At 34.1% G+C, this 14,251-nt stretch overlaps 1 protein-coding gene and 3 long non-coding RNA genes across 7 annotated transcripts; 2 read left to right on the plus strand and 2 right to left on the minus strand.

Annotated features, from left to right (window-relative positions):
- The first annotated feature begins 49 nt into the window (after positions 1–49).
- LOC149709835 (uncharacterized) lies at positions 50–7,280 on the plus strand. Its single transcript, XR_016376214.1, has 4 exons — positions 50–324; positions 6,314–6,379; positions 6,952–7,070; positions 7,143–7,280. It is a non-coding gene; the product is annotated as an uncharacterized LOC149709835 (long non-coding RNA).
- On the minus strand, positions 530–6,472 carry LOC149709836 (uncharacterized). 4 transcript variants are annotated; one of them, XM_089857947.1, is made up of 12 exons: positions 6,200–6,472; positions 5,177–5,392; positions 5,029–5,103; positions 4,919–4,965; positions 4,791–4,844; positions 4,604–4,721; positions 4,457–4,539; positions 4,135–4,368; positions 2,481–2,711; positions 2,179–2,395; positions 1,874–2,124; positions 530–1,262 (listed from the first exon to the last, which is right to left on the minus strand). In XM_089857947.1, the coding sequence occupies exons 2-12, from the start codon at positions 5,352–5,354 to the stop codon at positions 1,197–1,199; spliced, it is 1,554 nt and encodes a 517-aa protein (XP_089714073.1). In that variant the 5' UTR covers positions 5,355–5,392; positions 6,200–6,472; the 3' UTR covers positions 530–1,196. The 4 variants fall into 4 exon arrangements, with proteins under 4 accessions (XP_089714073.1, XP_089714074.1, XP_089714072.1 ...); XM_089857948.1 differs by lacking the exon at positions 6,200–6,472 and adding an exon at positions 5,493–5,637; XM_089857946.1 differs by lacking the exon at positions 6,200–6,472 and having other exon boundaries at positions 5,177–5,613.
- A 1,177-nt stretch (positions 7,281–8,457) lies between the features above and the next one.
- LOC149709837 (uncharacterized) lies at positions 8,458–10,862 on the plus strand. The gene is made up of 2 exons (XR_016376216.1): positions 8,458–8,656; positions 10,425–10,862. It is a non-coding gene; the product is annotated as an uncharacterized LOC149709837 (long non-coding RNA).
- Positions 10,863–11,156: 294 nt separating this feature from the next.
- Positions 11,157–12,756, minus strand: LOC149709838 (uncharacterized). Its single transcript, XR_016376217.1, has 2 exons — positions 12,558–12,756; positions 11,157–11,596 (listed from the first exon to the last, which is right to left on the minus strand). It is a non-coding gene; the product is annotated as an uncharacterized LOC149709838 (long non-coding RNA).
- Positions 12,757–14,251: the final 1,495 nt, after the last annotated feature.

The following is a 14,251-nucleotide window of genomic DNA, read 5'->3' on the forward strand; positions in this document are numbered from 1 at the left end:
TTGAGAATTCCTTGCTTCATCTCCTAACTGATGACTCCATGTTTTTTCCGCTGGTCGTCACGTGATTGAAGGTAGACCGAAATTCCCGCCAAAAATCTAGGAACGTATGTGTTGAAAGAGAAACGGGGCTTTCTCATTGGTTTACTGTGGGAACTATTTTTTCACAGTCGTGTATTTCAGGCTGTGATTTGCCCGAGGCTATAAATTCTGAAAACAACACGTTCACTCGGTTAGTTTGTTTGTAGTTTAGGCGCGAGAAGTTGCGTCGCGGAATGTTCTAGCGTGTCAAGAAGAGTGACAAGACAAGGCTTAGCGAGTTAGCACGTAAGTACATTTTGTTTATTTCAAAAATTAGTAGTAGTTACTTATTATCGAGATAAAGTTTGCTAATAATTAATATTTACAAGAGAATAAGAAACCAATTGAAATTTTGTATGACATATCTATCTTTTTGCGATGCATAGCTACTTTAGTCACGAGTTAAAGTAGGCTTAACGTATGAGTTAGGCTTAGGTAGAAAATAGCAGCATTGACATTTCCAAATTTTATTTCGCACAAACCGATCTAATCTTTTTACATGAAATTGAACACATAATTTGGAATGTTATAAGTCAACCAAATTCGTTTGTTTTTTTTATACAATATTTATCTTAAGGCGTATATACAAATGTGGTACGTCAAAAAACCCTTAAAAAGTAGATCATATATATCATGTCGAATCACGGCGGCGGTTTAATACAGAAAGTAAAATTGGCTTGCGTTTAAAATTAATAAACGTTTTTAATGGTGGGCGTTATAGATAGGACGACGATATTCTTTGTTTATTGAAAGATAACATTTGAATTACAACCAAAAAATATATCATGATCGTAATTAGGCTTAGCAATTGGATGAAATAGTGCGGAACACGCTAGTTTTTGATCCAGCTTTGACGAGTACTGTATCTTATTAGATTACGTGTTATCTTTAAATACTGCCAGTATTTAAAGATGACACGTAATCCTTAAAAACCGGATTGGTTGTCACTTTCTTTTTAAGTACAAAATTTAAATACAAATATTTGGTCATTGTAACCGGCAAAATGACCAAAATATTTCAGATTGCATCACTTTTAAATTTACAGTTATTGATTGCGTTAATTCAAAAACGCAAAAAAAAAAAAAACACCCTGGTCATGGCACCATTTTATCAATTAGTTATTTTGGTTGAACAACAACCCCTTCATGTCCTTCCTCTTTAGCGTGATTTTGGTCAGCTTCATCCTAAGATAATAATATGCTTTCTTATATAAGAATTTTCACATCTAACCTATTTTTCAATTCCCGGACTTATTTGACCTATTTTTTCAATTCCCGGACTTAATTGACCTATTTTTTCAATTCCCGGACTTATTTGACCTATTTTTTCAATTCCCCGACTTACTTTACCTATTTTTTCAATTCCCCGACTTATTTCACCTATTTTTTCAATTCCCCGACTTGTTTCACCTATTTTTTCAAGTCCCCGACTTATTCGACCCATTTTTTCAATTCCCCGACTTATTTCACCTATTTTTTCAATTCCCCGACTTATTTCACCTATTTTTCAATTCCCCGACTTATTTGACCTATTTCTTCAATTCCCCGACTTATTTCACCTATTTTTTCAATTCCCCGAAGTATTTCACCTATTTTTTCAATTCCCCGACTTATTTCACCTAATTTTTTCAATTCCCCGACTTATTTCACCTATTTTTTCAATTCCCCGACTTATTTCACCTATTTTTTCAATTCCCCGACTTTTTTTTTTAGCTGACTTTTCCCTGACCAATTTTCAAAATTACTTATCTGTTGCAACCCTGTTAGTTAGTTTGTTTGTTAGTTAGTGGACTTACTTCAAAATCATGATCTTGAAATCGCTTTTCGTGTGGTTTATTATCACCAGCCGGTAAACCCTCATTATCACCTTCTTCCTCAGCCGCGTCATCGTCACCACCTTCTTCCCCTCGATAATCATCCTCCTCGTTAGGGTGATTACCCGGTTGTCCCCCCGCTAATGGGCTAAGTTGGGGACCACGTTTAAAATTACCTTCCCAACGACCAACACCGTTACCTAATTCTTTTTGAGGCATTACTGGCTCACCATCTTCAAAGAAAAATTAATAATTAAATTAATTAAGATAAAAATAATTAAGTTAACCTTCATCTCGATGTTCAGCTACTATTGGATTTTCTTGAATGACGTTATTTGGTTGAGGCAAAACTTGGTTGTTGTTATTGTTATTGTTATTATTATTCTCGTCATCTTTAACTGAATTATCGGATCTTGGTTTCGGTAACGGTACTTGATTATCAGTGTTTTTAACTGTGGAACTAACAACCACTTTAGGTTTTGATAAAGTTTGAGCTGAATTTTTCTATTAATTAAATTATAATTAAGATTATTAGTAAACCCGTTTAAAATTAAATTAAACGCCATAAATAAATAAATGAATAAATAACCTGGTTATCGGGCTGCTGAACTTGCATTTTAGATTCTTCCGCTTTGTTAATGTCATTTGATTCAATTTTGTCATTTGGGTTGTTATTAACTACGCCACCACCTTCACCAGCACCAGCACCAATTTTTGAACCACCATCACCAACAGGATTAGCACCATTGTTAATTTGACTGGCATTTGCATTTGCATTATCCCCAATAGGCGCATCGTTAACAACTCCGTCAGAGTTACCCTATTATAAAAATAATCCCAATTAAGAAGCGATAAAGGTTAAGGAAAGATGCAACGCGTCTTTTTATTCTTTAATTCATGCAAAAATAAATAATAAATAATAAATATTAAATAAAATTTTAATTTAGTTTATTGCTTTCAAAAAAAATATAAAAAATGGACAATATATTAACTTTTAATTAATTAATCTTTTTTTTGTTCAAAATTTAAATATTTAATTACTTTATACATAACATAAAAAATATCTCAATAATATTATTATCACCTTGATGAAATAAAAAAAAGGGAATAAAAATTTAAAAGCGTAACTTCAATTGTCAGTGACTACGCACGCGTGTTTCTCTATGGGAATTTATTATATAGTATCCCTCCGCGTTTCTCTATGGGAATTTATTATATAGTATCCCTCCGCGTTTCTCTATGGGAATTTATTATATAGTATCCCTCCGCGTTTCTCTATGGGAATTTATTATATAGTATCCCTCCGCGTTTCTCTATGGGAATTTATTATATAGTATCCCTCCGCGTAGTTTCTTACCCACTGACAAGTAAATTATGTTTAACTAACAAAAATAAATGCAATATAAGAAATAGGAATGGTAATGGTGCAAAATTAAAAATAAAATTAAATTATTATTCTGTCAATAATACGCTCTCATTTAAAATTTAATTTAATTTGGCCTCGAAAGAAATTTAATTAATTAAACTTAATTAAGAATATGTCCCCTAATCATTTTAACATCATCATTTTGATCAATGGGCGATGATTTTTTAATCATAGCAGCACCAACTTTATTAAATTTATGATCGTTAATCTCCATTCCTAACGAATTTCCCCCTTCAACGTCATCGCTAACTTTAACATCTTTCCCTACATTATAATTTTCGAGTCCAGGATTGTCAATTCCAGGCATATGTCCTCCATTATTAGTATGCCCATTAATATTTTGTTCTCTGAAATTATTAGGAGGGCTTATGGGATGCGCGTTCGGTAACGCTGCAGCCGCAACCTCCATTTGCATTTTGTGCCATTGTGGGGGTGGAAGGTTATGATAAGGCACGTTAGCACCGTTATGATGATAAGGTAGTGGTGGGGGAGGTGCACCTTGAGGGTAATTATGTGGATTATTAAAGTTATGATGGTAATTAGCGTGCGGATCGTCATCGTAACCCATGGAGGGGTTTTTTTCATTGACGTATCTTACTCCGGTCCCTGCTAATTTGCTAGGCGAAATCACTCTGTGTATTACCTATAGGGCAGTTAATTTTTGCGGTTGTTTTTTTTAACTAGTTTAATCTCGTTAGTTGTTTAATATACATGCAAATAGTCAATCACCGATAGTTAAGTACATTTTTATTACAAAAATGTTGTTTTAAAAAAAAATTAAGAAAAATGTCCCAAAAATGTTTTTTTAATGACCAACCTGATTTGGTTGCGGTTGTTTAACGAGTTGAGGACTTTCTGATGGTGAAGTGCTTTTAGGGTTGTCAACCTGCTTATTATTGTTATTAGTATCGGCAACTGCGTTTGATTCTTTCGCAACATCAGCGTTGTTGTTGTTATTGTTATTATTTATATCATTTTTTATGTCATTTTGTTGAGCTTGCGCTTTCTCTAGAAGTTGCGAGTTTAAAACTTGCAGCGAATTTAATTTTTCCTGTTTTAATTAATTTTTAACGTTAATTTAATTATTAATTACGCGTTAAAAAAAAACCACGTAAAACACGAAACGAAACGTAACGTACGTTTAATTCGGCAAAATCTTTCGCTTGATTATCGTAATTTTGTTTTAGTTGTTCATTTGAAAGAACTAAACTGCTTAATTTACCTAATTTTAATGATAATTAGAAGTTAATTACGTACCGTATTACGTATAATTTAATTTAATTTACCATTTAAGTTTTTAATTTCATTATCTTTATTTAGCGCTAAATTTTCGGCTTCGGTTTGATATTTACGTAAATTTTCTTCTAATTGATTTGATTTTTCTTGTAATTGGCCGTATTTATCCTAATTTAATTAAACTAAACTTAAAATTTGTTTCTGTGTTAAAATGTCAACTTAATTTAATTAACTTACTTGAAGAACTTGGTGTTCTTGTTGTAAATTCGTATACCTGCTTTCCGCGTCTTTCTGCGTTCAAAACAAAAATTATACGTTACGTTCATTTATATAACCTTGATTGTATGGCCATGCAGCGTAATTACCTTTTCTTTATCAATATCTAACTTGGCTCTGATATTATCTTGATAATCTAAAGTTTTAAACGAGAATTAGGGTACGTAATTTTAATTAAAATTAAAATTAAAATGATTACCATCTTTAGTTTTCTTATGATCAACTTTCTCTTTCTGTAAGGATTTTTCAACTCTACTTTTTTGTTCATAAACGACTTGAAAATATTTCAAATATTGTTTACAATATGGTTAATTGAAGTTAAATTAATTTAAATTAATTTAATTTACCTTGAAGTTGAGCTAATAACGAATCCTTTTGTTGTAAACAAATGTCGTAAGCTCCTTTAACAGTTTTTAATTTCGTATGCGTGTTACTTAAAAGGTACACGGTTAACACCATTCCGCAAATAACGCAACCATACACTAGGAATTTCATTTTGGAGCTTCGCATATTTACGCTATTCATATCCCGATTTTAGTCTTACGACTATGATGTATTCCTCACTAAATTATAGTTTGTTAATTTTAAACTTTTAATTAAACGTGTTTTGGACTCTAAACATTGTTTTTAATAAAATCGCAGGTCAAATTTCAACTTTATTACCATTACCACGAAACGGTCGCCATTGCTATCCCCCATCCAGCGCCGCTCTATGCCTTACCTCCCTCCCTTCCCATACTACAAGTACGGAAAATAGAAAATGGTTTCCTTACGACTGCGTGTGTTAATTACTTGGGAGACAAAATTTGTTTGTGAAGCTAACGTAGTGGCTTATATTCTTATATGTGCAAACAGCGGTAATAGTGATAGTCAGATTTAATGAAGCTGTAATTAAGGTATATAAATAGGGTCCATAAGTTTGTCACTGGTTGCTGAGACCTTGTTACGAAGTGACGACGTAGACCATAGATTCTCGTAAAGCGACACCTGGTGAGGAGCTGTCAAAGGCTTAGTACAGACTAACTAGAAGGATGGACTGCATAACCTAGTGTAGTCAATTCTGGCTTGTCGTTCTCGAACTAACTCGAGCAGCCGAGCTGTAAGTCTCTAGCATTACGAAGTATGGGAAGTGTCATACTTATGGAACATATCACTTATAAACTTATGATAGGGTATTTTATCTCTTCTTCCTCACGGTGAAATCTTTTCAAATTTACACCAATTAATCTTATTAAATTGATCTTTAAAATTAACTTTGTAGTACTTTGTTTTAAACTTTCAAACTTATGTGATTTGACATAAATGGATGGATACTAAACTTAAATGAATTATTTATACCAAAAGTATTTAGATATAAAAACAAAAAGGACCTATACTTCCTTGCCTTTGGCGCATTATTATTTTCCGATTCAAGCAAATTAATTGAAAATTTCTGCTTAGTTCTATCATGGAAGACCTAATTTATTTATTTATTATAATTGCAGATGTTCGGTTTTGTTTCAAACGTTCCTGGCAATTCCGGCGTTACTCCATTCCTCGCCACCATATTGGTATTTATTTCTAAGCTATAAATGTTTGTTTTGAGGCTTACCAAGTACACTATAGAGCTATTTCAGAGGGGGTAATGGCTACGTCACCAATGCTATTTGCCCATAGAGAAAACCCTCACAAAATGTCCGCCCCGGTCTGCCAAAGGCAGGCCCAATTTTCTTAGCAGACGAAATTTTTCCCCCACTGAAATAGCTCTATACGAGGGGTCCGACAGCCCCCCCCCCTCACCTCCAAAAAAAAGTACGGAATTTCGTGATTTCACCAAAGTTTTCGTGATTTCGCAAATATTTCGTGATATCGCAAATATTTTGTGATTTCACCAAAGTTTTCGTGATTTCACAAATATTTCGTGATTTCGCAAATATTTTGTGATTTCATCTTTAATTTAATTTAATTTAAGATTTAAGGATTTCTTCTTTGATATCGCGATTTCGCCAAAGGATTTCGGGATTTATTCTTTGATTTCGTAGATTCCTTTGATTTCTTCGAAGATTTCGCGAGAAGCCTAGGGTATTTCGTGTAAATGTCGGACCCCTCGACAATACATAGTTTTATATTGAGATTGAAGTAGTTTATAGTTTCACCGAGGGGCTAAAAAATCGCGCATTCCGATGTGGACCCAAAAGCGTAATGCCACGTTTTGCCAACCAAATAGCCCGGTTTGCCAACTAAATAGCCCAGTTTTTCACCGTAATGCTCTACAGTGGAAATTCTAAGTCGATTAAAATTAGTTAATAATTGAAATTTTCTTATTATTTTCAGTACCTGGACTCAACACTCGGAAGTTACGCGTTTATAAAAATATTTTTATTATTTTCACTATTAATCTTTTTAATAAAATCTTATGTATCAATGGAATATATTTCAAAATAAAAACTTGCATTAATGTTTATAAAATATTATCTGATCAAATTATTTCTATTTATAAGCTTACTAATTGTAGTTATGGATATGTTATAGACACTTGATTGGTACCGTCTGAATATAAACAGAAGTATATATTACTATTTTTTCGAGAAAAGTGTACCACAGAGCGGGGTAATTAACCAACGAAATTTTGCGTACCCTAGCAAAGTTATAATGAAAAGTATTTTAATTATTAATTAATCCGAATGTATCAAATGGAATATATTTCGAAATAAAACATTGCATTAATATTTATAAGTCTGGCTGATAAATTTATTTTTACTTGTAAGCTTACTAATTATAGTATCATACTCTGAATTAGAGTATGATTTCTCAAAATAATAGAGCGGTGGTTTGAAAATGTTGACATGACACACTCGTATAAACAGTCAGAATAAATGACTTTATCCAATGAAAATTTGGAATACAGTATCAAAGTTGTAATGAAAGCTTGACATAGCAGCCACGCAATGGGGCACAAACTAATGCTTAAAAAATTTACTTATGCTAGTGCTGGATACATAAAAGTGAATGTTTATGTGTGTGGTAGTGAACAGATTAATCACACCCGGTCACGTGACCTATGACGTCATATCCGGGCACGTGGCACGACGTCATATCCGGCCACGTGGCATGACGTTATGATGCGTGACAAATGAAGTCATACCACGTGACCTGTGACGTCATACCACGTGATCTGACGTCATGCCACGTGACCTGTGACGTCATACCACGTGATCTGACGTCATGCCGCGTGACCCGTGACGTCATACCACGTGACCCGTGACGTCATACCACGTGATCTGACGTCATACCACGTGACCTGTGACGTCATATCCCATGACCTGTGACGTCATATCACGTGACCTATGACGTCATATCACGTGACCTGTGACGTCATATCACGTGACCTGTGACGTCATATCGCGTCACCGAGGTAATTGACTTGTGACGTCACGATTGATGTTAACATAGGTAATGATTATCTATTCAATTGTTTCATTCATTTAGGCCTATCGTTCATTAATATAGGCCTAGCTTTCATTAATATAGGCCTAACCGTGTTCAGCTATTTGAATTTCGTGCCTAGGTCACGGCCAATCCGAATCGGCGCTTTTAGCGCCCCCCGACGTTGGAAATTTATTAGCTAGCTGGAAGCTACAGCCGAGATCATTTCGTTGCCTGGAATCCGTCAAGGAGGTCGCTTTTGGAAAACCTTTCCCGCTCAGCTGATCGAGATCCCGGCTCCTTGGGTCGATTCTTGGTTGTTCCGCCATTTCGCTGATCGTTTTCCCCAAGGACGCACGCTGAATTCGAAGCTCTTCAAGACTTAGCAGCCATTTTCGTATCGCCACGTGTCTTAACAGTCCGTAAGCCTAACCTTTACGATAATCCGAATTCATCTAGCTCCCCTTAAATTATTTAACTTATTTCAAGTATTTAAATCAATTAGGTAGTGTTAAATGTTAGTGAATTTTATTTATTTATTGAAAATTAAGTACCGTAAATAAGATTTTACAACGAGATGTTGGACAAGGTTTAACTAAGAAAATCCCTTATTAATTAGTTTAGGGCCTATTATTATTATTATTATTATCAAGCTATTAATCGTGGTACGTAATTAATTTAAAGATAATGTGACGGATTTTCGAAAACACGAGGTTGCCTAAGCCTAAGTTGAGCCTTGTCCCATTGAAACGAAGTTTTAATTTTAATAAATAGCGGGTCTTCCTAAAACAATTTTCTATACAATTAAGGGAAATAATTAGTTCGCAACCCTGAATTAAAGAAAGACTTAGGCTGTTAGTTAGTCTCGCTCAAAAATTTTGGTAGCCAGTTTTATAATTATTTCGTTTGACCCTTAAAGTAGCCTTAAGGTGCGTTTTCAAAGGCGCGTGTTGAGGGTAAAAATCGAGCGGGTGCGAGAAAAAACTAAAAATTCTCGCACCCGCTCCGCGAGCAACCGTTTTCATTAAAGCGATATTTTTTGCGGGTGCGAGTAAAAACCGCGAGCGGGGAAAAAAATCGCTACCCGCTCCGATCAGATTCAATTAGATATTCTCGCTAAGCGTTTTTCTTTCTCGCTTAATGTTTGTGATGTCATATTTTTCGTAGCCAATGGGAGCGTCGAAAACTTTGGCGCGTGTTTTAAGTGCAGCGCGAGACTTAAAAAGTCTACGTTTTAAGCCTAATTATTCCGAGTTTTAAAAGTGAATATAAAAATGGGTAAACAATTCTTAATAAACGAAAATATATGACTAATTCGAGCTGAGAATAAAAGAGTTTTAGATGAAAAGAAAGAAAAATTGGTAATTTAGTTGGAAAAAGAGACATTAGGCCTATATGGAGCTTATCGCCACACAGATTTAAAGAGAATAAATGGATGGATGTAGCGACGAAAATGGAGATGAATAGTACGTTTTTTTGTGATATAGGTAGGTGTTTTTCTTCAGCTTAAATGTTTATTATTTAGAAAATGAATGTAAAACATTTACTGAAAAATTAGGCTTAACGATCTCTCTATGCACGTTTATCGCGCACATGAAAACGGTTGGCAAAAAAGTATCGCTAGCGCAAGCGATAGCGAGAAAAAAGAAAATTTCTTGGCGAGAAAAAAAAATCGCGCGGTCCGCTTCTCGCTAAAAAATACCCTCAACACGCGCCTTTGAAAACGCACCTTTAGGAGTCAAAGCAGGCAATAGCTTCATTTATGACACGCGGTTCCCGTAACCCTAAGTTAAGGTTTTTCCCATTTAAACAGTGTTTTAATTTAAATAAATTAGTTTAGGGGCAATTATTAAGCTATTAATCGGAGTACCTAGATAATTTATAGATCATGTGACAGATTTTCGATAATCAAGTCCCTCAGAGATCATTTTATGACATTAAGTCGGCTTAAACTTGGTCCCATTTTAAACTAGTTTTATTTATAGATACTGTGGGAATAGTTTTAATTTAAAATAAATAAATGGCAAGTTTTTCTAAAAATTATGGGAAATAATTAGTTAGCCAGAGTATTTCTTTCATTTAGGGTAGTACTTCGTCCCTCTCTATAAATTTGGTAGCTAGTTTTTTAATTAAGGACAGCCCAAAAGTAGGCAATAGTTTAAGATGTGTTATTAATGTTTTCTTTTATAGATGCAGCTGATATTCTTGGATTTTTCTGTCGCTGGTCATTCCGAGACGTATCTTTCCCGATGACTTATCATTCCTGATGACATCCTTTGTTGGATTGACGTTGCACGATGACTATGTATCATTCCTGATGACAAGCTTTGTTGGATTACGTTACACGATGTCTTCTAATGGACTTGCTATCTCTCTCAACATTGACTCGAAGATGCGGAGAAAATCATCGAAGCTAGAAGACACAAAATACATCTTTTTTACTTGCAAATTTTACATGTAACCATTTAACTTAGTTTTTTTTCTTGCAAATTTTATTTGTAACTACTTATTATTTTTTTTGCGTTCAAACTTTAATTTACCAAACTCTTTAATATTTTTTTTGTTCGAAAATTTTTGTAAACACTTGGTTTTTTTGTTTCTTATTGAATAAATTTTGCCTTAAACCTCGTTCTTTCTTTTCTTGAATTTTTTTTGATACTAGACTTGGTTTCAATTTTTAAATGTCTGGACTTAGGGCGTTTTTTTTTACCCCTTTTTTTATAATTTTTACAAAAAATAAAGGAAATAATACAACAAAAAAAACTTTTATCAAAAAAAATTTTTTTTTATTAAAATTATAAAAAAAAATCAAAAAAATTGTAAAAATAAGCATAAAAAATGTCAAAAAAACTACCCTAAGTCCAGACATTTAAAAATTGAAACCAAGTCTAGTATCAAAAAAAATTCAAGAAAAGAAAGAACGAGGTTTAAGGCAAAATTTATTCAATAAGAAACAAAAAAACCAAGTGTTTACAAAAATTTTCGAACAAAAAAAATATTAGAGAGTTTGGTAAATTAAAGTTTGAACGCAAAAAAAAAATAATAAGTAGTTACAAATAAAATTTGCAAGAAAAAAAACTAAGTTAAATGGTTACATGTAAAATTTGCAAGTAAAAAAGATGTATTTTGTGTCTTCTAGCTTCGATGATTTTCTCCGCATCTTCGAGTCAATGTTGAGAGAGATAGCAAGTCCATTAGAAGACATCGTGTAACGTAATCCAAGAAAGCTTGTCATCAGGAATGATACATAGTCATCGTGCAACGTCAATCCAACAAAGGATGTCATCAGGAATGATAAGTCATCGGGAAAGATACGTCTCGGAATGACCAGCGACAGAAAAATCCAAGAATATCAGCTGCATCTATAAATGAAAACATTAATAACACATCTTAAACTATTGCCTACTTTTGGGCTGTCCTTAATTAAAAAACTAGCTACCAAATTTATAGAGAGGGACGAAGTACTACCCTAAATGAAAGAAATACTCTGGCTAACTAATTATTTCCCATAATTTTTAGAAAAACTTGCCATTTATTTATTTTAAATTAAAACTATTCCCACAGTATCTATAAATAAAACTAGTTTAAAATGGGACCAAGTTTAAGCCGACTTAATGTCATAAAATGATCTCTGAGGGACTTGATTATCGAAAATCTGTCACATGATCTATAAATTATCTAGGTACTCCGATTAATAGCTTAATAATTGCCCCTAAACTAATTTATTTAAATTAAAACACTGTTTAAATGGGAAAAACCTTAACTTAGGGTTACGGGAACCGCGTGTCATAAATGAAGCTATTGCCTGCTTTGACTCCTAAGGCTACTTTAAGGGTCAAACGAAATAATTATAAAACTGGCTACCAAAATTTTTGAGCGAGACTAACTAACAGCCTAAGTCTTTCTTTAATTCAGGGTTGCGAACTAATTATTTCCCTTAATTGTATAGAAAATTGTTTTAGGAAGACCCGCTATTTATTAAAATTAAAACTTCGTTTCAATGGGACAAGGCTCAACTTAGGCTTAGGCAACCTCGTGTTTTCGAAAATCCGTCACATTATCTTTAAATTAATTACGTACCACGATTAATAGCTTGATAATAATAATAATAATAATAGGCCCTAAACTAATTAATAAGGGATTTTCTTAGTTAAACCTTGTCCAACATCTCGTTGTAAAATCTTATTTACGGTACTTAATTTTCAATAAATAAATAAAATTCACTAACATTTAACACTACCTAATTGATTTAAATACTTGAAATAAGTTAAATAATTTAAGGGGAGCTAGATGAATTCGGATTATCGTAAAGGTTAGGCTTACGGACTGTTAAGACACGTGGCGATACGAAAATGGCTGCTAAGTCTTGAAGAGCTTCGAATTCAGCGTGCGTCCTTGGGGAAAACGATCAGCGAAATGGCGGAACAACCAAGAATCGACCCAAGGAGCCGGGATCTCGATCAGCTGAGCGGGAAAGGTTTTCCAAAAGCGACCTCCTTGACGGATTCCAGGCAACGAAATGATCTCGGCTGTAGCTTCCAGCTAGCTAATAAATTTCCAACGTCGGGGGGCGCTAAAAGCGCCGATTCGGATTGGCCGTGACCTAGGCACGAAATTCAAATAGCTGAACACGGTTAGGCCTATATTAATGAAAGCTAGGCCTATATTAATGAACGATAGGCCTAAATGAATGAAACAATTGAATAGATAATCATTACCTATGTTAACATCAATCGTGACGTCACAAGTCAATTACCTCGGTGACGCGATATGACGTCACAGGTCACGTGATATGACGTCACAGGTCACGTGATATGACGTCACAGGTCACGTGATATGACGTCATATCACGTGGCATGACGTCACAGGTCACGTGGTATGACGTCACAGGTCACGTGGTATGACGTCACGGGTCACGTGGCATGACGTCAGATCACGTGGTATGACGTCACGGGTCACGTGGTATGACGTCACGGGTCACGCGGCATGACGTCACGGGTCACGTGGTATGACGTCACAGGTCACGTGGTATGACGTCACAGGTCACGTGGTATGACTTCATTTGTCACGCATCATAACGTCATGCCACGTGGCCGGATATGACGTCGTGCCACGTGCCCGGATATGACGTCATAGGTCACGTGACCGGGTGTGATTAATCTGTTCACTACCACACACATAAACATTCACTTTTATGTATCCAGCACTAGCATAAGTAAATTTTTTAAGCATTAGTTTGTGCCCCATTGCGTGGCTGCTATGTCAAGCTTTCATTACAACTTTGATACTGTATTCCAAATTTTCATTGGATAAAGTCATTTATTCTGACTGTTTATACGAGTGTGTCATGTCAACATTTTCAAACCACCGCTCTATTATTTTGAGAAATCATACTCTAATTCAGAGTATGATACTATAATTAGTAAGCTTACAAGTAAAAATAAATTTATCAGCCAGACTTATAAATATTAATGCAATGTTTTATTTCGAAATATATTCCATTTGATACATTCGGATTAATTAATAATTAAAATACTTTTCATTATAACTTTGAATTTCGTTGGTTAATTACCCCGCTCTGTGGTACACTTTTCTCGAAAAAATAGTAATATATACTTCTGTTTATATTCAGACGATACCAATCAAGTGTCTATAACATATCCATAACTACAATTAGTAAGCTTATAAATAGAAATAATTTGATCAGATAATATTTTATAAACATTAATGCAAGTTTTTATTTTGAAATATATTCCATTGATACATAAGATTTTATTAAAAAGATTAATAGTGAAAAATAATAAAAATATTTTTATAAACGCGTAACTTCCGAGTGTTGAGTCCAGGTACTGAAAATAATAAGAAAATTTCAATTATTAACTAATTTTAATCGACTTTCTTTGGCAAAATCAAGAAAAAAAGATGGTTATAGTCTAATTCATGATTGAAGCCACATCGTTTACGTACTCACGCTAGTGAAATATCCACTAATATACCGGTCAGACCAGGGGAAATAA

Source organism: Phalangium opilio, unplaced genomic scaffold, assembly GCF_054372755.1.
Source record: "Phalangium opilio isolate 3A_F unplaced genomic scaffold, DU_Popi_V2 ptg000011l_1, whole genome shotgun sequence".
NCBI classification, from domain to species: Eukaryota; Metazoa; Arthropoda; class Arachnida; order Opiliones; family Phalangiidae; genus Phalangium; species Phalangium opilio.